This window comes from Macrotis lagotis, chromosome 1 (assembly GCF_037893015.1).
Source record: "Macrotis lagotis isolate mMagLag1 chromosome 1, bilby.v1.9.chrom.fasta, whole genome shotgun sequence".
Taxonomy (NCBI): Eukaryota; Metazoa; Chordata; class Mammalia; order Peramelemorphia; family Peramelidae; genus Macrotis; species Macrotis lagotis.
The window spans coordinates 682,755,741-682,779,232 of NC_133658.1; the positions used below are offsets into that span (position 1 = coordinate 682,755,741).

At 36.8% G+C, this 23,492-nt stretch overlaps 2 protein-coding genes across 2 annotated transcripts in view; both read left to right on the plus strand.

Moving 5' to 3' along the window:
• LOC141509704 (titin-like) overlaps window positions 1–8,247 on the plus strand; it is an 81,424-nt gene extending 73,177 nt beyond the window's left edge. The window contains exons 53-69 of the mRNA XM_074219434.1: window positions 648–1,211; window positions 1,712–1,993; window positions 2,094–2,372; window positions 2,815–3,093; window positions 3,192–3,470; window positions 3,581–3,868; window positions 3,986–4,264; window positions 4,357–4,638; window positions 4,741–5,019; window positions 5,103–5,381; window positions 5,487–5,765; window positions 5,878–6,165; window positions 6,290–6,568; window positions 6,776–7,057; window positions 7,158–7,436; window positions 7,547–7,825; window positions 7,937–8,247. Coding sequence (XP_074075535.1) covers window positions 648–1,211; window positions 1,712–1,993; window positions 2,094–2,372; window positions 2,815–3,093; window positions 3,192–3,470; window positions 3,581–3,868; window positions 3,986–4,264; window positions 4,357–4,638; window positions 4,741–5,019; window positions 5,103–5,381; window positions 5,487–5,765; window positions 5,878–6,165; window positions 6,290–6,568; window positions 6,776–7,057; window positions 7,158–7,436; window positions 7,547–7,825; window positions 7,937–8,247 — 5,087 coding nt within the window. The remainder of the gene's footprint in view (window positions 1–647; window positions 1,212–1,711; window positions 1,994–2,093; window positions 2,373–2,814; window positions 3,094–3,191; window positions 3,471–3,580; window positions 3,869–3,985; window positions 4,265–4,356; window positions 4,639–4,740; window positions 5,020–5,102; window positions 5,382–5,486; window positions 5,766–5,877; window positions 6,166–6,289; window positions 6,569–6,775; window positions 7,058–7,157; window positions 7,437–7,546; window positions 7,826–7,936) is intronic.
• Window positions 1–23,492, plus strand: part of TTN (titin) — a 408,614-nt gene that overhangs the window by 182,348 nt on the left and 202,774 nt on the right. Inside the window, exons 81-90 of the mRNA XM_074212758.1 lie at window positions 16,766–17,044; window positions 17,167–17,454; window positions 17,685–17,963; window positions 18,058–18,336; window positions 18,443–18,721; window positions 18,872–19,159; window positions 19,271–19,558; window positions 21,956–22,237; window positions 22,550–22,828; window positions 23,205–23,486. Of these exons, the coding sequence (XP_074068859.1) occupies window positions 16,766–17,044; window positions 17,167–17,454; window positions 17,685–17,963; window positions 18,058–18,336; window positions 18,443–18,721; window positions 18,872–19,159; window positions 19,271–19,558; window positions 21,956–22,237; window positions 22,550–22,828; window positions 23,205–23,486 (2,823 nt within the window). The remainder of the gene's footprint in view (window positions 1–16,765; window positions 17,045–17,166; window positions 17,455–17,684; window positions 17,964–18,057; window positions 18,337–18,442; window positions 18,722–18,871; window positions 19,160–19,270; window positions 19,559–21,955; window positions 22,238–22,549; window positions 22,829–23,204; window positions 23,487–23,492) is intronic.

Below are 23,492 nucleotides of genomic sequence, written 5' to 3' on the forward strand. Positions count from 1 at the left end.
TCTAAAACCTCCTGTAAGTCCAGCCTGACATGTTAGAATAAAGGAGGATAGGGAGGAATGGCAGTGGACAGAATATTGTGTACTGCTTGGAAACTAAATTCATGTTGCAGGGGGTGAAATGGAAATGGATTGCACCAAAATATTTCCATTGTCTTGAAATAGGTTAGGAAACCATTTGGAAGCTCAGTCATTTAGGTGTTTGGTGGAAGGGACCATGGGTGGAAGAAGTATGAAGCGTGTGGGAACCTCCTTCTGGCATATTATTCTTGACCATCAAAATTTTTCTTTAGGAAAGTAAGCTGCTAATTAAACTCTGCTATTCTGGCACTATTCTTTTTTCTTTTCTGCACACCTTCTTTTAATGAAATGAAATAAAAAATTGGCTGAGTTACTGGTTAGATGTTTCAGAACCATCTGCTGTTAAGAATGAGATATGTTTAAAATTTGGACTAATATTGACTTTCTGTTGTAAAGAATGTTATCATTCCTCTTCTTTGTTGGTCCCTTTGGTCCCACTATTCTATTATTCTCTTTTTAAGTAATGACCATCTCAAAACATGAATTATCTTCTTTTCTCTTTTGGAATGTTTAGAAATGAGAGTTTGAGTGCAAACTGAATATAATGATTTTTAAAATTTCTTTTGCAGAGGCATTTCCACCAACCTTTCTAACCAGACCTAAGTCAGTTACAACTTTTGTGGGAAAGGCAACCAAATTCGCTTGTACAGTGTCAGGGACCCCTGTGATTGACACCATTTGGCAGAAAGATGGCATTGCCATATCACCTTCACCTAAATGCAAGATTTCAGATGCAGACAACAAGCACATTATAGAACTATCAAATCTTACTGCACAAGACAGAGGGGTCTACTCCTGCAAGGCTTCTAACAAATTTGGGGCAGACATCTGCCAAGCAGAGCTGATCATAATTGATAAGCCACATTTCATTAAAGAGTTAGAATCTGTACAGTCTGCTGTCAATAAGAGGGTGCATCTTGAATGCCAAGTGGATGAAGATAGAAAAGTAACGATAACGTGGAGTAAAGATGGGCAAAAAATCCCTGCTGGAAAGGATTTTAAGATCTATTTTGAGGATAAAATAGCATCTCTTGAGATTCCTCTGGCCAAATTAAAGGATTCAGGGAATTATGTCTGCACAGCTTCCAATGAGGCTGGAAGCAGCTCCTCTTCTGCCACTGTCTCTATCCGAGGTAAGCCTTGGTTACTCCCATCAGTGTCTGTGTCTTGCCATTGCCAAGAGTAGAATAGAAATATTTTAATGAAGTCAGGGATAGGGAACATAGCTATAGATAATAAGTTTTATTATTATATAATTTCATTCTTGGCAAATGCTTTGGGAAATCTTTTCTCCCCATACAATGCATGTTTTTCTTTTCAGTCTATTTATGATTTTTTCATTTTTTCTTCCAAAAAAATTCATCACTTTAAAGAATGTTTGGTGTGTTTATGTGTATATTTGTGTATATGTATGTTAAAGTTCTTCATTTAAAAATGTTCTTTAGTTAACACCAATTTTTTACTGGGGAACTGGGAAGGGTCTAGTATTGACTGAACATGGCTGGGTGGAAGCAACATGTCTTTAATCACAATTCATGTCTCTTCTGTCCTTTTGTTCTTTTTCTGTCTGCTTTTCCCGTGTGAATTTCATGTTTCAGGGTTTTTCTTTTCTTTTTTTATAATCTTTATTTAGAACCACCATCCTTTGTGAAGAAGGTGGATCCATCTTATTTAATGCTCCCAGGTGAATCAGCACGTCTCCATTGCAAACTCAAAGGTTCTCCTGTGATCCAGGTCACCTGGTTTAAAAATAACAAAGAACTTAGTGAAAGTAACACAGTCCGAATGTATTTTGCCAACTCTGAGGCTGTGATTGATATCACTGATGTGAAAGTGGAAGACAGTGGAAGCTACTCATGCGAAGCAGTTAATGATGTTGGCAGTGATAGCTGCAGTACTGAAATAGTTATCAAAGGTTTGTCTTCACAGTTACTGCCTGTCTTTATTCAGAGTGATACATTTCTTTATCCGTTGTTTGTAACTAATTCTTTCTTGGTGGTTTAATGCTTTTGTAGAACCCCCTTCTTTCATCAAAACTCTTGAGCCGGCAGAGATAGTGAGAGGAACCAATGCTCTTCTTCATTGTGAAATCTCAGGCACTGGACCCTTTGAAATTAGCTGGTTTAAAGACAAGAAGCAAATCCGAAGTAGTAAGAAATACAGGTTGCTTTCTCAGAAATCTCTTGTGTCTCTGGAGATATTTTCATTTAATAGTGCAGATGTCGGCGAATACGAGTGTGTGGTAGCTAATGAGGTTGGCAAGTGTGGCTGCAGTGCGACGTTCATCCTAAAAGGTTAGTGATTGAAAACTAACATCTTTTAAAACCGTCGACAAAGTAGTTTTCTTATTGAGATCAAACTAGTATGTTCTCTTCTTTTAATATTCTCTTGGTTTTACTTCTATTTTGGGAACAAATTCAGCAAATCCATTCATTCAATGGCCCCAGTGGTAACTTAGACTCTCATTTCTGATGACAAGGGAGTAAGACAATATGTCATTTATAATCCATCCCTACAAAGGGCAAAGCTCTTATATCTACTTTTCTCCCTAGAATCAAATAATTCTTCCAAACGCTTGGTTCTTCTGGGTAAATTATGATGTAGCATAACATAGTATTTGGGCCAGATTAATCCACCTAGATAAACCACCTAAATAAATTTATTTATACAATGTGTATATTGAAATGTATAGTAGCAGAAGAGTTTTTTATGTTTTCCTTTTTCTCTTTAAACTAGAACCACCAACTTTTATAAAGAAAGTAGATGATTTTACTGCCCTAGCAGGACAAACAGTTACTTTGCAAGCCGCCGTAAGGGGTTCAGAACCTATTTCAGTTACCTGGATGAAAGGACAAGATATCATTAAAGAAGACGAGAAAATCAAAATGAGCTTTTCCAATGGTGTTGCACTTTTGCTAATCCCTGATGTCCAAATTAGTTTTAGTGGCAAGTATACTTGCCTAGCTGAGAACGAGGCTGGAAGTCAAACATCTGTTGGGGAATTAACAGTTAAAGGTCAGTGTAGGAACATTTTTAACTATGCATTTTTGTTTACATTTGAAATAAAGCCTTGATACTCTTTTCTAAATTACAATTCTTTAATGATACCATAGAACCAGCCAAGATTGTTGAGAGAGCAGAACTGATTCAGGTGACAGCTGGAGATCCAGCTACTCTGGAGTACACTGTTTCCGGCACCCCAGAACTGAAACCTAAGTGGTATAAAGATGGAAAACCTATGGTTTCCAGTAAAAAATACAGATTCAGCTTTAAGAATAATGTTGCCCAGCTCAAGTTTTATTCGGCTGAACTACACGATAGTGGTCAATACACATTTGAGATTTCAAATGAAGTTGGGAGCAGCTCCTGTGAGACAACTTTTACTGTATTGGGTTAGTATTTTTAAAGGCACTTTATATAACTTATTTTTAAACACAATCGAATAGAAAAAAACAGAGTCATTTTACATTTTGACTTTTCTCTTTTGTTGTGCCATGGACAGATCGCGACATCGCCCCATTCTTTACCAAACCCTTACGCAACATAGACAGTGTGGTCAGCAGTGACTGCCGCCTGGATTGCAAAATTGCTGGCTCCCTTCCAATGAGGGTATCCTGGTTCAAAGATGGCAAAGAAATCACTTCATCAGACAGATACAGAATAGCTTTTGTGGAAGGCACAGCCTCCTTGGAGATAAGCAGAGTAGACATGAGCGATGCAGGGAGCTTCACTTGCCGGGCCACAAATTCTGTTGGAAGCAAAGACAGCAGTGGTGCTTTAATTGTCCAAGGTTGGGAAAACATTTTCCTTTTATTTCTTATTGTACAATATTCAATAATTAAGTCTTCTTCATTTCTAGACCTTACCTCTTAACTCACTGAACTTATTTCTTGCAACTTTTCTTCAGAACCTCCCAGCTTTGTTATTAAACCTGGGTCAAGGGACTTGTTACCTGGATCCACAGTCTCTCTCAAGAGTACTTTTAAAGGATCAACTCCATTCACCATCAGATGGTATAAAGGTGACAAGGAACTGGTTTCTGGTGGCAACTGCTATATTACCAAAGAATCTTTAGAGAGTTCCCTGGAACTATATACAGTAAAAACATCAGACTCGGGAAAATACACCTGTAAAGTCAGCAATGTGGCCGGAACAGTGGAATGCAGTGCAAACTTGTTTGTGAAAGGTTTGCCTTATTTTCTTGACCTCTTTGTGCTGCGATTTTGCAGTGTCTTTACTTCTTTCTCTCTCTTCTTAATAACTTTCTCCATTCCACAGAACCTGCTACCTTCATAGAAAAGCTAGAGCCCTCACAACTGTTGAAAACGGGAGACTCAACTCAGTTAGCCTGCAAAGTCACAGGCACCTCTCCGATTAAAATAACCTGGTTTGTCAACGACAGAGAAATTAAGGAGAGCAGCAAGCACAAAATGTCTTTTGTGGACTCAGTTGCCATCCTCAGACTTACAGATATTGTCATTGAAGATAGTGGAGAATACATGTGTGAGGCTCAAAATGAAGCAGGAAGTGACCACTGCAGTAGCATTATCATAGTGAAAGGTGTGTGTTTGGTCATTTTGCTTCAGACAGTCTCCAAGTTTTGACCTGAAGCAAACCTTCCAGAAGCTTATTAACCAAAAACCATCTTCTTTTGTACTATAGAGTCACCTTACTTTAGCAAGAAGTTCCAGCCAATTGAAGTTTTGAGAGAATATGATGTGATGCTGTTGGCTGAGGTAGCAGGCACTCCTCCCTTTGAGATTACTTGGTTCAAAGACAACACAACTCTTCGAAGTGGGAGAAAGTATAAAACATTCATTCAGGATCAGTTGGTTAGCCTTCAGGTTCTCAAGTTTGATGCCCCTGATGTTGGTGAATACCAGTGTAGGGTGACTAACGAGGTGGGCAGCAGCACTTGCAGTGCCAAGGTCACTTTAAAAGGTTAGTGTCAACTAGTGTCACTATAGACATGCTTAAGTATTGCTACCAAACTGTTTCTCATGAAGAATTTATTTTTCTAATAGAACCTCCAGTATTTGTCAAGAAGATTGAGAGCACCAGCTCCCTGCAGGGTGGTACTGCAGCATTCCAGGGCACTCTTAAAGGCTCTCTGCCAATCACTGTGACTTGGTTAAAAGATAATGATGAGATTACCGAAGATGACAATATTAGAATGACATTTGAGAATAATGTAGCCAGTTTATATATCAGTGGCATTGAAGTGAAACATGATGGGAAATATTTCTGTGAAGCCAAAAATGATGCAGGCATACAAAGATGCTCTGCTTCACTCTCAGTAAAAGGTTAGTTCAGCACAGTTCTCCCTGATGCTTAGAAAGCTATTGACCTGAAAGCCTTTCTCCATTAAACATTCATAAATCCATGTCTTATCTTTGTGTTTGCTACAGAACCAGCAACGATCACAGATGAGGCTGTGTCTATAGATGTTACCCAAGGTGACCCAGCAACCTTACAGGTTAAATTTTCAGGAACTAAAGAGATAACAGCCAAATGGTTCAAAGATGGAAAAGAGTTGGCTTTGGGTCCCAAATATAAAATCAGTGTCACTGATACAGTCTCTATACTCAAGATAATATCCACAGAAAAGCAAGATAGTGGAGAATATACCTTTGAGGTTCAAAATGACGTTGGGAGGAGTAGCTGCAAAGCTAGCATAAATGTCTTAGGTTTGTATTCCTTTTGGCAGTGGAATGATGTTGGCATTTATCTTTTTTTTATGTCTCACAATTCCAAAAGATTTCTGTCCTAACTCTTCTTTTTTGCCTTTTTGTTGGACAGATCTAATCATACCTCCCTCGTTCACCAAAAAGTTAAAGAAAATGGATAGCATTAAAGGTTCTTTCATTGACTTAGAATGTATAGTAGCTGGATCCCACCCTATAAGCATCCAGTGGTTCAAAGACGACCAAGAGATACTTGCTAGTGAAAAATACAAATTCTCTTTCCATGACAACACAGCATTTTTGGAAATCAGTCAACTGGAAGGTGCAGATAGTGGCACTTACACTTGTGCTGCCACAAACAAAGCAGGCCATAACCAGTGTACGGGATATCTTACAGTCAAAGGTTTGGAACTTCTGTTTTTCATTTAATGAGAAAGACTCATTTCTTATGTCTCAAATTCACTTCATAATCCTAAAACAAATCTTCCTACCCTTCCCCTACTCCTCCTTTTTGTATACCTCTTTAGAGCCCCCTTACTTTGTGGAAAAGCCACAATCCCAAGATGTGGCTCCCAGCTCTCGAGTTCAGATGAAGGCTCTTGTAGGCGGGACAGCACCCTTGACTATAAAGTGGTTTAAAGATAATAAAGAATTACACTCAGGAGCAGCTCGTTCTGTCTGGAAAGATGATACATCAACTATCCTAGAACTCTTTTCAGCCAAAAGTGGGGATTCTGGAACCTACATTTGTCAGCTAAGCAATGATGTTGGCACAGCTACTTGTAAAGCAACTCTTTTTGTAAAAGGTCTGGATCTTTGTATCTCTTATCCTTTTTTGATTTTTTTCAGGGTCAGGGATGTGGAAGGAGATGGGATTGTGGAGTAATGGTGCAAGTGGGATTATTTCTATTTTGATAATAGTGGTGGGAAATTATTTAATAAAAAAACAATCTTGCTGGTACTTTTTTTAATCTTCCAGAAAGTAAAATGTATCACCTTTTGTTCATATATAGAACTCCCTCAGTTTATTAAGAAGCCCAGTCCTGTGTTAGTATTGCGGAAAGGACAGTCAACAACTTTCGAATGCCAAATAACAGGCACTCCAGAGATTAAAGTCTCTTGGTACTTGGATGGGAATGAAATAACTGCTCTGGACAAGTATGGCATCTCCTTCATTGATGGCTTAGCCACTTTTCAAATTTTGGGTGCCAAGATAGAAGACAGTGGAACCTATGTCTGTGAGGCCCGAAATGATGCTGGCACTTCAAGTTGTAGCATTGAGTTGAAAGTGAAAGGTTCGTGGTTAGAAACTCATACCTGCTTTTTCTATTCATCTTCTGGATTTTAGCCTTTCCTTTGAGTAAGCTAGACTTTGTCTTCCTTTTGAATTTTTAGAACCTCCCACATTTGTAAGGGAGCTGAAACCCGTGGAAGTAGTCAAAGATAGAGATGTGGAGCTTGAGTGTGAAGTAACAGGCACTGCTCCGTTTGAAGTTACTTGGCTCAAGAACAACAAAGAAATCCGAAGCAGCAAAAAATATACACTAGCTGATCGAGTGTCAGTATTTAATCTCCATATAACTAAGTGTGACCCTTCAGATACTGGTGATTATCAGTGCATTGTATCCAATGAAGGTGGAAGCTGCTCTTGCAGTACCAGAGTCAGTTTGAAAGGTCAGTGACAGAAAACAAGAAGCAGGATATTATCTCTTCCATTCTATAATTCACTTTGATGTTTTTTATGCCAACCAATTCAAATCATTTTTCTTCTTCTCATACCACAGAACCACCTTCATTCACTAAGAAGATAGAAAATGTGATGACAGTTTTGAAAAGTTCAGCCATTTTTCAGGGCACAGTGGCAGGTTCTCCCCCTCTCTCTGTGGTATGGCTAAAAGATGATCAGATTATCGATGAAGATGATAATGTGCATATGTCATTCGTGAACAATGTGGCCACCCTACAGATAACAATGGTGGATAATGTCCACAGTGGCAGATATACCTGTCAAGCCAAGAATGAGTCAGGAGTTGAAAAGTGTTACGCTTTCCTTTTAGTACAAGGTTTGTGAGCCATTCTGTAAATATTATTCTATTGAAGCACATGTTTTAGTAGGTTCACATTATCTCTTTTGGAAAAAAAATAATTTTAATCATGCTTTGATTTTATCACAGAACCAGCACAAATAATAGAGAAGGCTAAATCGGTTGATGCAACTGAAAAAGACCCAGTGACTCTTGAATGTGTTGTAGCTGGAACCCCTGAACTTCGAGTGAAATGGCTTAAAGATGGTAGACCCATTGTGCCCAATAGATACTTTGCAATGAGTTTTGAAAACAATATTGCCAGTTTCAGGATTCAGTCAGTAATGAAGCAGGACAGTGGTCAGTACACTTTCAAGGTTGAAAATGACTTTGGGAGCAGTAGCTGTGATGCCTACTTAAGAGTTCTAGGTTGGTATTTTTATTTCAACTTGCTCATTTGATTTCTTTAAAGCCCTCTACTAAAGAAAATCAAATATGTTAATGGGTACTTTTTTGGTATTTCTTTTGGGCAGATGAAACAATTCCTCCATCATTCACCAAAAAACTAACCAAAATGGATAAAGTTCTGGGCTCTTCTATTCAAATGGAATGTAAAGTTTCAGGTTCACTTCCCATTAATGCCCAGTGGTATAAAGATGGGAAAGAAATAACTGCCAGTGCAAAATACAGACTCGTGTGCCATGAGAACACTGTTGCATTGGAAGTTAATAATCTTGAATTAGAAGACACTGCAAATTACACCTGCAAGGTTGCAAATGTAGCAGGAGATGCTGCATGTAGCGGAATCTTAACTGTAAAAGGTTTGCAAAATCTTCACCTCTTCTTGATTCTTATTTATGAATATTTTAAAAATAGATCACTCTTACTCTTTTTTGTCTTTGAAGCTAAAAATCATTCTCAGAAGTTGTTTCTTTACATGTCTTCCACTTTTAGAAAATTTTAATATTTTTAACATTTCTTTTTTACACTATTTTCTTATTAAAATTGTAAAAACACACTGGTAGAAGTTTAATTCAACCTATTTCTTCTTAAAAACTATAGAGCCACCAAGCTTCCTAGTGAAACCTGAAAGACAACAAGCCGTGCCAGATTCGACAGTGGAATTTAAGGCAGTCCTAAGAGGAACACCACCATTTAAAATAAAGTGGTTTAAAGATGAGGTTGAACTTGAATCAGGACCTAAATGCTTTATTGGGCTGGAAGGGTCAACAGGTTTCTTAAATCTCTACTCTGTGGATACTTCAAAGACTGGACATTACACTTGCCAAGTTACCAATGATGTTGGTAGCGACTCTTGTACAACAATGTTGCTTGTAACAGGTGTGCAGACCTGATTGTTTTGTGTTTCTGTCTCTCTTTGTGTCTAATTCTTTCTATATTCAGCTATTAAGCCTCTTCCTAATAATTACTTTCAATGAGCATCCAAATTTTAAGACAGTCTAAGCAAAAAATTTTGTTAATATTTTAAGTTTAATTTAATTTTAAGTTAATATTTAAGCTAATATCTTCCCACTGTTTAATGTAATCAGAAGCATGCGAATCCTTCTCTTTAATACTTGGCATTCACTTTAGCTTCTTTTTTCCCCCTTGGCCTCATAGAACCACCAAAGTTTGTTAAGAAATTAGAAGCAACCAAAATAGTGAAAGCAGGGGATTCAACACGGCTTGAGTGTAAACTGAGTGGATCTCCTGAAATCAAAGTCAGATGGTTCAAAAATGACCATGAATTGTCAGCCAGTGAAAAATACACAATGTCCTTCATTGAGTCAGTGGCTGTGATACAGATGAACAACCTTGGCACTGAGGACAGTGGCGATTTCATATGTGAAGCTCACAATCCTGCTGGTAGCACAAGCTGCAGCACAAAGGTCATAGTAAAAGGTTAGCAGTCTCTTTTCTTATATTCTTTATTAACTGAAAACAGTATCTTGCTTACAGTAAGTAAGGTGGCATACTTTTTTCTTCTTCTTGTCAAGTTCTATTTTCATTATTTTTTTGGAGAAATGTAAATTGATCTTTTGGGCTCACTGATCTGCCTTGACTCAGTCAATGAAAATGCAAGCATAATCTCTATTGTTATTATCAGCAGTAGCAATAACAGTGATAATTTTAAAGCTATATGTAGTACATTAAATAGCAAATATTGCTTTTCTCTTATTATAAAATTAGAAATTGGAGATCAAAGACATAGCAGCATGTTCTAATTTACTCTCAGCATAGAACTCATTATTCCATGTTTCTTCTACTACTATCAACAAACAATTTCCTTCCCCCCTCACCATTTTTACATTATTTTTTAATCTGACAGAAATTAGTACAGTGAAGCTCACAAGTACTGGTCTCAAGTCTATCAGTAACAAGTTATGGCATCTGTGAGCCTATCATTGCATCTATAAAAATGAAAGGATTAGACTAGATGGCCTCAAAGACACTTTCTACACCTAACATTAAATATTTCTTTGAAAATCAATAAACTGAATTCATAGGAAATTCTTTTTTTTTTTACAGAACCACCTGTTTTTAGCAGCATTCCCCCTCCTGTAGATACACTTAAGGGTGCTGAAGTTAGTCTTGAATGTGAACTTTCTGGAACACCACCATTTGAGGTGATTTGGTATAAAGATAAAAGACAACTCCGAAGTAGCAAAAAATACAAGATTTCAACTAAAAATTTCCATGCAAGCATTCATATCTTAAATGTTGAAACTACAGACATTGGTGAATATCACTGCAAAGCACAAAATGAGGTGGGAAGTGACACGTGCATTTGTACTGTAAAATTAAAAGGTAAGCATATCAGTATCACTGATGTCAGTAATATATAAAATTTATATTCTTTTCCTCTTACTTCTCCAGTCCCCCCAACCCTAAAACCAAAAAACTACATTTCTATCTTTTTACAACTCTTTTTCATCTTTTCTTGTTCAGAACCACCCAAATTTGTTACAAAACTTAACAGCCTCACTGTTGTGGTTGGTGAGCCTGCTGAGTTACAAGCAACCATTGAAGGTGTCCAGCCAATTTATGTGGAATGGCTTAAAGATAAAGAAGTGATTCGAGAAAGTGAAAATACCAGAATCACCTATGTGGAAAATATTGCAACTCTACAGTTTGCAAAAACAGAACTAGCCCATGCTGGGAAGTACATCTGTCAGATCAGAAATGATGGAGGAATGAGGGAGAACCTGGCTACACTCACTGTTTTAGGTTGGTAAAAGTAATTTCTTGGTAGAAAGAAGGTATTGTATACCAGATACTGCAGGATATAGAAAAAAATCATCTTCCCTAAAAATCTTCAAAGATTAGATATCTCTTTCTTTGAACTAGAAGTTTTCAAAGTCTTTCCAACCCTAAACTCCCAACAACAACTTGTTTTGTTAATAACCTATATGTGTTTGTTCCTACATGTCCTATGAATATATTACATCATTAATTATATATACATGTTCTATAGTATCTACTCATCTCTTACTTAACAAGGTAGAGCTTGGGAGATTTGTTACCATATTTCATTACTTCTTTTGCTAAGGTAAAAATGACTTTAAATTAGGTAAATATTGGAAGTAAAGTGAGTATTGGAAATTGTGTTGATCTCAAAACTAAAGAATAAGAAAGTCAACATTCCAGGGCAAAATGATGATAGGAAAGATTTTCCCATTCATTTGTGAAATTATTTATTTTTAGCTTGATAATTATGCAGTTACAATATAGAATAGCAGTCTTCCATTTAAAAGTTGACCACATTTGGTTAGAACAAAAACTCTTAAGCATTTCAACAGACTAATTGTTATGATTGTCTCTACCCATTAAAATAGCTTTTTCACGTTGCACATTTCATACAGTTCAAAATAATTCATTATAGTAAATAACCCCGCTCGGAAAATACTTCATAACAAATAAATATAGAGCCTGTATATGACAATCCAAATGATTTTAGAACAAGGATTTGTCCTAAACATTTGTCCTGACATAGGATTTCATCTATAATTGACATCTACTAATACATTTAGCTTAGTAACTATATCTTCTAATTTTATTAACAAGAATAGATTAGTTCATTTAAAATATTTTAAATGACTTTATGCTACTTTTGAAGATAGATAGCCTATAATTACTAAAATTCATCATGAAATTTTATACTAAAATGTAATAGTGTATGACAAAGGAGTATAACATTTCATTTCAGAGCCTGCAGACATTGTAGAGAAGGCAGGATCAGTGATGGTGACTGTAGGAGAAACTTGTACCTTGGAATGTAAAGTGACTGGCACCCCTGAACTCTCAGTTGAATGGTATAAAGATGGAAAGCTGCTGACCAGTAGCCAAAAACACAAATTTAGCTTCTATAACAAAGTGTCTACCCTAAAGATTCTTTCAGTAGAAAAGCAAGATACTGGAACATATACATTCCAGGTTCAAAATAATGTTGGGAAAAGCAGCTGCACAGCTACTGTTGAGGTTTCAGGTCAGTTAAATGATAATTCTTCTAATGCTTACCTGAATTTTCTTTTAAAAGCATCTTTATGGCTCAGATTACTGTGAGTGTCTTGCATTTTCTTACACAGACCGGATGGTGGCTCCTTCTTTCATAAGAAGACTGAAAGACACTAATGGGATATTGGGCTCTTCTTGTATCTTGGAATGCAAAGTGTCTGGATCGCCACCTATTTCTGTTGCTTGGTTTCAAGAACAAAATAAGATTGTTAGTGGAGCAAAATACCAAACAACATTTTCAGATAATGTCTGCACTTTGCAGCTGAATTCATTGGACTCATCTGATATGGGCAATTACACATGTGTAGCTGCTAATGCAGCTGGATCTGATGAATGCAGGGCAGTGTTAACTATCCAAGGTCAGTGTAACATAGCAAAATTATTTCGAAATATGTTACTTCTTCTGTGCCATAAGCTTCTTTCTTGGAAAATCTTTCATTTCATATTAAACATGCAGTTGTATTTAGTGATAATCTTCTTTTGCGATTGATAATTGTTAATACTCCATTTGGAGCTTATAATTTATTCTTCGATCTTTTCCATCTTTATTTAGAACCACCTTCTTTTGTGAAGGAACCTGACCCCTTGGAGGTTCTACCAGGCAAAAATGTGACTTTCACAAGTGTTATCAGAGGAACCCCTCCTTTCAAGGTTGGCTGGTTCAGAGGTGCCAGAGAACTTGTAAAAGGAGATTACTGCAATATCTACTTTGAAGACACAGTGGCAGAAATGGAACTGTTTAATGTTGATATTTCCCAGAGTGGGGAGTATACCTGTGTGGTTTCTAATGATGCTGGCAAAGCTTCTTGTACAACTCGTCTTTTTGTAAAAGGTTTGCTTAAACTTCTTTACTCTTTCCATTTGGCAAATACCAAACTAAAGTTTATCTTTTCAGATTAGTATTCTGGACTTTTGACTGTGATCATTTTGTTACTCACTAGAACCTGCTGCATTTGTGAAGAAATTAAGTGATCATTGGGTTGAACCTGGCAAATCCATCATTCTGGAGGGCACCTACACTGGAACCCTTCCTATTTCAGTGACCTGGAAAAAGAATGGCATTCATATAAGTCAGTCAGAAAGATGCAGCATTGTCACAACTGAAAAATCTTGCATCTTAGAAATTGTCAACAGTACCAAAAATGACGCTGGACACTATACATGTGAAGTGGTGAATGAGGCTGGAAGGGATATTTGTGAAGCCACAGTATCTACATTAGGTGCGTCAGCATATCTGCTATTGGCATCTTACATTCTCCTACTGAGAAGTATGGTTTTTAATCCTCACTGCTGATTGTTATGATTTATTCTTTAGAACCACCTTATTTTGTTACGGAACTGGAACCTCTGGAAGCAGCAGCTGGAGATTCAGCTTCTTTACAATGCCAGGTCGCTGGAACACCAGAAATTACAGTGTCTTGGTACAAAGGAGATACCAAATTAAGGCCAACTCCTGAATATAGAACGTACTTTACCAACAATATAGCCACACTTGTTTTTAACAAAGTGAATATCAGTGACAGTGGAGAGTATGCCTGTGTGGCAGAAAATAATGTTGGAACTGCTGTTTCTAAGACAGTCTTCAGAATTCAAGGTTATTGTTTTTATTAGTTCTTCTCTTCTTTATCTTTTATCTTCTTAGGGAAATGTCCCCTCAAATAATATCCTAAAATATTTATTAATTAATATGTTCATTAATAATTAACATATTATTATTATTGTTACATTCCTACAGAGCGTCAGCTTCCGCCTTCCTTTGCAAGACAATTAAAGGACATTGAGCAAACTGTTGGGTTACCAGTCACTCTAACTTGTCGTTTAAATGGCTCAGCACCCATCCAAGTTTCTTGGTATAGAGATGGGGTACTTTTAAGAGATGATGAAAATTTGCAGACATCATTTGTAGATAATATAGCAACTCTCAAAATTTTGCAAACTGATTTGAGTCATTCTGGACAATACTCTTGTTCAGCATCCAATCCTCTTGGAACTGCTTCTTCTAGTGCTAGAATGACAGCAAGAGGTTAGTTTCCACACAAATCATTTTTTTTAACCAGCCGTGTCTTCTTTAGCATCTTATGTCCAAAATTTGGATGAGCAAAAATGTGTATTGTGTTTCTCTTTTCATGTTCTAGAACCCAAGAAATCTCCCTTCTTTGACATCAAACCTGTATCGATAGATGTTATTGCTGGAGAGAGTGCTGATTTTGAGTGCCATGTCACTGGTGCTCAACCAATGAGAATCACTTGGTCAAAGGATAACAAAGAGATTCGCCCTGGAGGAAACTATACAATCACATGTGTGGGAAATACACCACATTTGAGGATCCTTAAAGTAGGAAAAGGAGATTCTGGCCAATATACCTGTCAAGCAACTAATGATGTTGGGAAAGACCTATGTTCAGCTCAACTTAGTGTCAAAGGTAGTTGATAAGGGTCTTAGTGACATATTTTTTTTAATCTTTGTGGGATCATATCTCAAAATTATTATTATTCATAAAGCTTTTCATGTAAACTACATCTCCTAAACTCTTTACTAATAAGTTGATGTCCTAAATCAAAATGTTTCTCCTCCCTTGATTTAGTTTTTTTAGTCTAATATGCATAGTCATCCTAGAATATAATTGTTCTTTACTTCACATTTGTTGAATGTTGCATTTTTTCTATATTATGTAACATTCTTCATCATTTCTAAATATTTATCAGATATAAATATTTATGTAATAAAAATTAATATATGTATTTTATATATGTATATATTCATTTGACCTTTTTTGTTAGCCTTTATGTACCTAGAATAGAAAGATGTTCATTGATGGTTCATTCTGTAGTGAAAACAATGTCATTATGATATAAAAATACTAGTTAGAACATCATTAACTTTCCAAATGAGCATTTTAGCACATTTTTCTTATCACTAACAATAAACTAGTTTCTTCAAGATCTCTTTAAAACTCTGATAAACTCAAACTGTCATTATACTGTCACAAAATTTAAATGACATTCCCTCCCCTTTGGTTTATTAGAACCTCCCAAATTTGTCAAGAAATTAGAAGCTTCAAAAATTGGAAAACAAGGAGAGTCCATTCAACTGGAATGCAAGATCAGTGGCTCACCAGAAATCAAAGTTATGTGGTTCAAAAATGACAGTGAACTCCATGAAAGCTGGAAATATAACATGTCTTTCACGGATTCTGTGGCACTCCTCACTATTAATGAAGCCAGCACTGAAGATAGTGGAGATTATATTTGTGAAGCTCATAATGGTGTTGGTGATGCAAGTTGCAGTACAGCACTCACAGTTAAAGGTCAGAAGATATGAAAACTTCTCTCCATTTTTGTCCCCCCCCCCCCAATTTGAGCTCCTTTCAGTAATATCAATTCAGAAAAAAAAAACTGTTAGCAAAGGTATGACTGGAGGTCAGAAATCACTGAAAAAAACAAACAAACCCCAAAATACCAATTGGTATTTGTTCATCTTGTCACAGCATTTGTTCTTAATCATCTTCATTTTGAAAGTATTCCTTTCAATTTTTAAGAAACAAGACTGTTAATTCTTTATCTCTTTTGTTTGTATTGGTAGCCCCTCCTGTGTTCACCCAGAAACCTGCCCCAGTAGGTGCTCTTAAAGGTTCTGATGTAGTCTTCCAATGTGAAATTTCGGGGACACCGCCTTTTGAAGTAATATGGGTTAAAGACAGAAAACAAGTTCGAAGCAGCAAAAAATTCAAAATTACTTCGAAAAACTTTGATACTAGCCTTCATATCCTTAATCTGGAAGCTGCAGACACAGGAGAATATCATTGTAAAGCTACCAATGAGGTGGGAAGTGACTCATGTGTTTGCACTGTCAAATTCAAAGGTTGGTATTCTTGGGCGTTCAGAGGTGCTTCTTCCACTGATCTTTCTTTTATTATTGTTCTTCTGGCTGGTAATTTGTCTCCATCCATCTTAACCTTGTCTTTCTTCTTTTCTTTTCTTTTCTTTTCTTTTCTTTTCACTACTACCATGCTTATCTTTCATTAGAACCTCCACGATTTGTGAAGAAGCTAAGTGATACCTCCACCCTTGTAGGAGATCCTGTTCAATTACAGGCCTTAGTTGAAGGTTTTCATCCTCTTTCTGTTGTCTGGCTGAAAGACAAAGGTGAAGTCATCAGAGAAAGTGAAAATGTTAGCATTTCCTTTGTGGATAATGTGGCAACCCTCCAGTTTATGAGGCCTGAGGCTGCCAACTCTGGAAAATACATATGCCAAGTCAAAAATGATGCTGGCATGAGAGAATGTTCAGCAGCCTTATCTGTACTAGGTTAGTAATTTAATGACAATTTATGAAAAAATAAAACTGAATGACTTCTCATGATTTTTTTTATTCTTACTCTGTCACCTTACTATATCATTTGTACACCTTTGGTTGAATTTGAACTGGATTTCCATTTCAATAGTGATTTACCTCTTATTTTAGAACCAGCCAGAATCTTAGAGAAGCCAGAACCTATGACTGTCACTACTGGAAATCCTTTTGCCCTTGAGTGCTTAGTAACGGGAACTCCGGAACTTATTACAAAGTGGTTCAAAGATGGAAAAGAATTATCTGCTGACCGCAAACATCAAATTACTTTCCTCAACAAAGTTGCTTCCCTTAAAATCCCCTGTGCAGAGATGAGTGACAAGGGCTTGTATAGTTTTGAAGTGAAAAACAGTGTGGGCAAAAGCAACTGCACCGTCTCTGTTCATGTTTCAGGTTAGCCAAAATTAAATTGGAATGCTTTATTACATTTCTCTTATGAAACTCTCTCTTTAGACAAACACAAGAACAGCAAAGTCCAATTTTTGTTTTTGTTTTGGCTGTGCTTCTCTATGCAGATCGTGTTGTACCACCTTCTTTCATAAGAAAATTGAAAGATATTAATGGGGTTCTGGGTTCCTCCATTCATTTGGAGTGCAGAGTTGCTGGATCATCACCTATTTCAGTTGCCTGGTTTCAGAATGGAAGCGAGATTGTTAGTGGAGCAAAATACCAGTCCACGTTTTCAGAAAATGTCTGTACTTTAAGTTTGAATCTATTGGAGTCTTCAGATACGGGGACTTTTACTTGTGTGGCCACTAATGTAGCTGGATCTGATGAATGTTCAGCAGTTCTGATCGTACAAGGTTAGTGGACAGAGCAGACATTTCTTCCACATGACTTTCTTCCTGTTTTATGTGGTATCTCTTTGTTCTCTGCATCGATTTTATATCATGTTTTTTTCTTCACATTTCAAGACAGTTATGTGATGGATTTTCTCTCTCTCTCTCTCTCTCTCTCTCTCTCTCTCTCTCTCTCTCTCTCTCTCTCTCTCTCTCTCTCTCTCCTCCATTCTTCCCCCCCCCTAAACATTTAGAACCACCATCTTTTGAACAGACCCCTGAGCCTGTGGAAGTTTTACCTGGAATGAGTGTCACTTTCACTAGTGTAATAAGAGGTACCCCTCCATTCAATATCAAGTGGTTTAGAGGTAGCAGGGAACTTATACAAGGAGATTCCTGCAGTATCTCTATAGATGAGTCCATTACAGAACTGGAGTTGTTTGATGTCCAGCCATTACAGAGTGGAGACTATTCTTGCCTTGCTGTCAATGATGCAGGCAGTGCTTCGTGTACCACCCATCTTTTTGTAAAAGGTTTGTTCTTTGTTCCAATCTGTGTTGTTCCAATTTCTTTTTTCTAAGTCTTCATAGAAGGTTGAAGTTTCACCCTCATGTTTCTTTGCTATAGAACCAGCAACATTTGTGAAAAGATTAACTGACTTCAGCGTCGAGGCTGGATTCCCCATAGTTCTTGAATGTACCTTTGCGGGGACCCCTCCTATTTCAGTGAACTGGATAAAGGACAACTACTCTCTTTCTCAGTCTCCAAACTGCAGTATTACTATGACAGAAAAATCTTCCATCCTAGAGATTCTTGACAGCACAACAGAAGATTATGGACAATACAGTTGTCTGATTGAGAATGAGGCTGGTCAGGATATTTGTGAATCTTTGGTCTCTGTCTTAGGTTTGTTGACTGTCACCTCTTTCTATTTTACTTACCTTTCTTTACAAATAGAGCTTCATTCTTTTCATTGGTTTGGTAGACTGATTACAATCTTTTTATGCTATAGAACCACCTTACTTTCTTGAACCACTGGAACACATTGAAGTGGTCCTTGGAGAGTCTGCTACTTTGCAATGCCAGGTAGCTGGAACCCCAGAAATCAAAATATCTTGGTATAAAGAAGATACAAAACTAAGATCAGCTCCTGCATATAAAATGTCTTTCAAAAATAATATTGCTTCCCTTGTAATCAACAAAGTGGACCATAGTGATGTTGGAGAATATACCTGCAAGGCAGAAAACAGTGTTGGGGCCATTGTTTCATCAGCTGTTCTTGTTATTCAAGGTGATGATAACTTTGTGCTTAAACAAATCAAGTGCTTAGTAGCATGTTAACATATTTAATGTTTTAATAGACATCAAAGGCAAAATGAACAAAAATAATTCTGAGTTTCTCTTCTTTGGCAAATGAGAATTATTTTTAATTTCATTCCAGAACGCAAACTTCCACCTACCTTTGCAAGGAAACTGAAGGATATTCAGGAAACCCTTGGCTTCCCAGTTGCATTTGAATGCCGTATCAATGGTTCAGAACCCATTCAGGTGTCTTGGTACAAAGATGGGGTGCTCATAAAAGATGACCCTAACATACAAACATCTTTTATCCATAATGTTGCAACTCTCCAAATCTTGCAAACTGAAAAGAGTCATATGGGTCAGTATAATTGTTCAGCTTCTAATCCTCTAGGAACTGCTTCATCTAGTGCCAAGCTCATTCTCTCAGGTGGGTAGCTCAAGGTATATTTCCCCTAAGAAGAATGTTTTCAAATCACAAAGGAACTATTAAATAATAATAAAACTCACCACTATAATCATATATTCTTAATGTTTTCAGAGCATGAAGTACCACCCTTCTTTGATCTAAAACCTGTATCAGTAGATCTTCCTCTTGGAGGAAGTGGTTCCTTTAAGTGCCATGTAACCGGCACAGCACCAATTAAAATCACCTGGGCCAAAGATAACAGGGAGATTCGTCCTGGAGGCAACTATAAGATGACTTTGTTTGAAAACACAGCCACTTTGACAGTTCTCAAAGTAGCCAAAGGAGATGCTGGACAATATACTTGTTATGCAAGCAATATTGCTGGAAAAGACTCTTGCTCAGCTCAATTGGGTGTACAAGGTATATACTACATACAATATAGTATTGTTTTCTTTGTTTTAAGGTATATTTTAGAGCATGCTTTTTTAAAACATCGTGTTTTAGTATTGTCAATTTGTTGCTGTTCAGTTGTTTCAATTGTATCCAATTCTTCAAAACTCCATTTGGAGTTCTCTTGGCAGAGATATTGAATAGTTTTCTATCTCTTCATCCAGTTCATTTTACAGATGAGGAAACTGAGACAAATAGAATTAAGTGACTTGCCAAGGTTCATACAGTTAGTAAATATCTGAGGCCAGGTGTAAATTTATATCTTCCTTAATCCAGGTCCAGCGCTCTACATACTGTGTCACCTAGCTCTGCCCCAGTGATGTGTGTGTGTGTGTGTGTGTGTGTGTGTGTGTGTGTGTGGTGTGTGTGAAGGAAGGAAGGAAGAAGGGAAGGAAAATTTATTAATCCTATAATGTGCTGACTATTAAGCACCTATTATCTTCTAAGTGCCTTATAAATATTATCTAATTTGATCTTCACAATAATCCCAGAAAGTCTGTACTAATATTATCCCCATTTTACAGTTAAAGAAACTGAGATAGACAGAAGTTAAGTGACTTCCCAGAAACACATAACTGGTAATTATTTGAGGACCAATTTGAACTCAGATCCTCCTGACTTGGTACCCAGAACTCCTTCTCCTGTTACACTTGGCTGGCCCATCTGAAGGATTCCAAATGAGGATGGATGGATAGATGAATGGATACATGAATGGATAGATGGATGGATAGATAGACAGACAAATAAGTAGATATAGGTAGGTAGACAGATAAATAGAGATATAGAGATATACACAGACATAAATATATAGACAGACATATAGATAAATAATTAGATATAGAGAAACAGATATATGTGTGAATAGAGGTGTAGATAGAGAAAAAGATAGATGTGTGAATAGATAATAGTATATATAGAGGTGTAGAAAGAGATGATAGGTGGTTGATTAGATAGACAGACAGACAGACAGACAGACAATTTAGTAGTTCAGTATGGAAAAACAAAGGTAGAGAGAAAATATGAATGAAAATAATCTTTGACATCATAAAAAGTATGGAGATGGCACAGAGGTTGATTACCAAACCTCAAGTATATTAGAACTCCCAATTCTTAAAGTGTGAGAAAGTTTCTTTTAGATTACCTAAAAGAATTTCTTTAATCAATGGATTTGGTAAATAAATGGAATTCTTTACTATAATTAAGTAGCACAGCATGAAAGTTAAAATAGGATGATAGATAAATTATAAAAAGGATTATTACTATTACTCCCTTAACCTCTTTTTCTAATTGAGGGCAGCTAAGGATAAAACTATGGAATTTTTATAAGTGATCTAGAGCTCATCTAGTTGAATCCCCTTGTATTTTATTGATATGGAAACTGAGGTGGAGGAATAAAATAATTTGCTCATACATTGGTATGTTAGAGGATAGAACCAGGATTCCTTACTCCCAGTTCTTTATACTATATTGTCTCTCCTGGTGGGTGGGAGGATCAGAGGGGGTCGGCTAACAGAGCTACAAAATATTTGCTAAGACAGAATCTTAGTCTGAAAGAATCATTGACCTGAGCAAGAATAGCATGTCTTATGATCTCTTATAAATGCCACCATATTAAGGCTTACTCATATTTCAGCCACTCAGTCTCTCTATGACAGCAGCGTATCATTGTAATCTTCCTATGCCTCTATTGTGTCCATAATGTATATTCCCACATAATAATAACACCTACCTCCCAGGGCTGTTGTGAAGATCAAATGGAATAATAGCTATAAAGCACTTTGCAAACCTTAAAGTAAAGGTACAAAACTGTTAGTTATTATTACTAATACTATTATTATCAGAAAAGGAATATTTTACCTTATAAAGTTTCTTTAGAAATGTGAGGCTTTATGAAAATGGTTATTTTGAAGGTAGAATAATGAAATCTGTGAAGCAATATAGGACAGAAAATTTTACTTCTTAGGTAAATTCAAGTAAGAAGTATTTACTTCTTAAGTAAATTCTTAAAATTTTCCATCAGTGGGTTAAGCTATAAGAATTTTTAAGTGCCTATTCTGTTCATACAAAGGAAAGCATATTATTTGTTGGTTATTGTTTCGACAAATTTCTTTTCATGTTCTGCTTGGTATGTGTTCTTAGAATTAATATCTATTGTATCATGTTTGTTGTATTTTGTTCTTATTAAATATCATCTAAGAGATGCTGAACAATAGGACAAAATTTAGGGGGGGGGAGTAATTCTTTCTTCTCCCCCTGCCCCCACTAAGATGAAGTGATTTGTCTAAACTACAGAGGAAATTCTGTTACTGCTTAAGAATGTCTGTGCTCCTGAATCCCTTAACCCTTGTTATTCCCTCAATGGTACAGAACCACCCCGGTTCATTAAGAAGCTAGAACCTTCAAGAATCATGAAAGAGAATGACTCTACAAGATATGAATGTAAAATAGGAGGATCTCCAGAGATTAAAGTATTGTGGTACAAAAATGAAACTGAAATCCAACCCAGTGAAAAATATAAAATGTCTTTCATGGATTCGGTGGCAGTGATTGAAATGCATAACCTCAGTGTTGAAGACAGTGGGGACTACACATGTGAAGCTCACAATGCCGCTGGCAGTGCAAGCAGCAGTACATCATTGAAAGTGAAAGGTCAGAGCTCAAGCAAACTTTGTCTCTATCCATTTATGATCTACTCCCATTGGCTACCTTTGTCTTCTTCCTTCTAGTCTCTCCTCCCATTGTCTACTTTAGTCTTCTATCCAAGCTCTCCTCCTCTTGGCTACCTTTCTTCTCCAATATTCACAACTTTGCTAGAATTTTTTTTCTTTTTGTCTTTGACTTTTTTCTCCCTTTATCTTTTTTTGTCTTTGATTTTTTTGGTCAAATCTTATTTCAGACATTACCTTTAGAGAACCCATCTTAATTTCCACCATCAATTTCAATTCAAATATCTCTTTTTAGAACCCCCAGTCTTCATCAAAAAGCCTCATGCCATTGAGACCCTGAAGGGTTCTGATGTTCATCTTGAATGTGAGCTTAAAGGAACTCCCCCATTTCAAGTTTCATGGCATAAAGACAAAAGAGAACTTAGAAGTGGCAAGAAGTACAAGATAATGTCCGAGAACTATCTTACTAGCATTCACATTCTTAATGTTGACGCTTCTGACATTGGGGAATATCAATGTAAAGCTGCCAATGATGTGGGGAGTGACACTTGTGTAGGCTCTATTGTATTAAAAGGTTAGTCTGACTTCTCTCCTTACTTCTCTTTTATTTCCTTACCCCTACCCTTGTTTGTTCCCTAGCCCCTTGACCCTACCTAACATCCTCTAGCTTTCCTTTTCCTTGGGCTATATTTATATTTCTTCTTTGCAGATTAAACTCTGACAGATAATCCTGTTCATTTGGGCACTCAGATCCTCTGAGACCAGGGTGAGGGGGATATAGGATTGGTGAATTCCACTTCTGACAGTATAGTCTCTCATCCTCAGTATAACCAGTTACAAACCACTAGTGTGTTAACCCTTTTATTCATGATGTCAATATAAAATGCTCTCCTTATGATTTTTTTCTTTTTATATACTATTTTAACCACATATTACCTCTTTTCCATTAGCACCACCAAGATTTGTAAAGAAGCTAAGTGACTTTTCTGCCATAGTTGGAGATCAAGTTCAATTGCAGGCTGTCATAGAAGGTCCTGAGCCAATTTCGGTAGTGTGGTTCAAAGACAAGGGGGAAATTGTTCGAGAGAGTGATAAAGTGTGGCTCTCCTATTCAGACCACACTGCAACTCTACAGCTGACCAATGCTGAGCCAGCCAATGCTGGAAAGTATACTTGTCAGATCAAAAATGATGCTGGAATGCAGGAGTGCTTTGCAACCCTCTCAGTTCTAGGTTAGT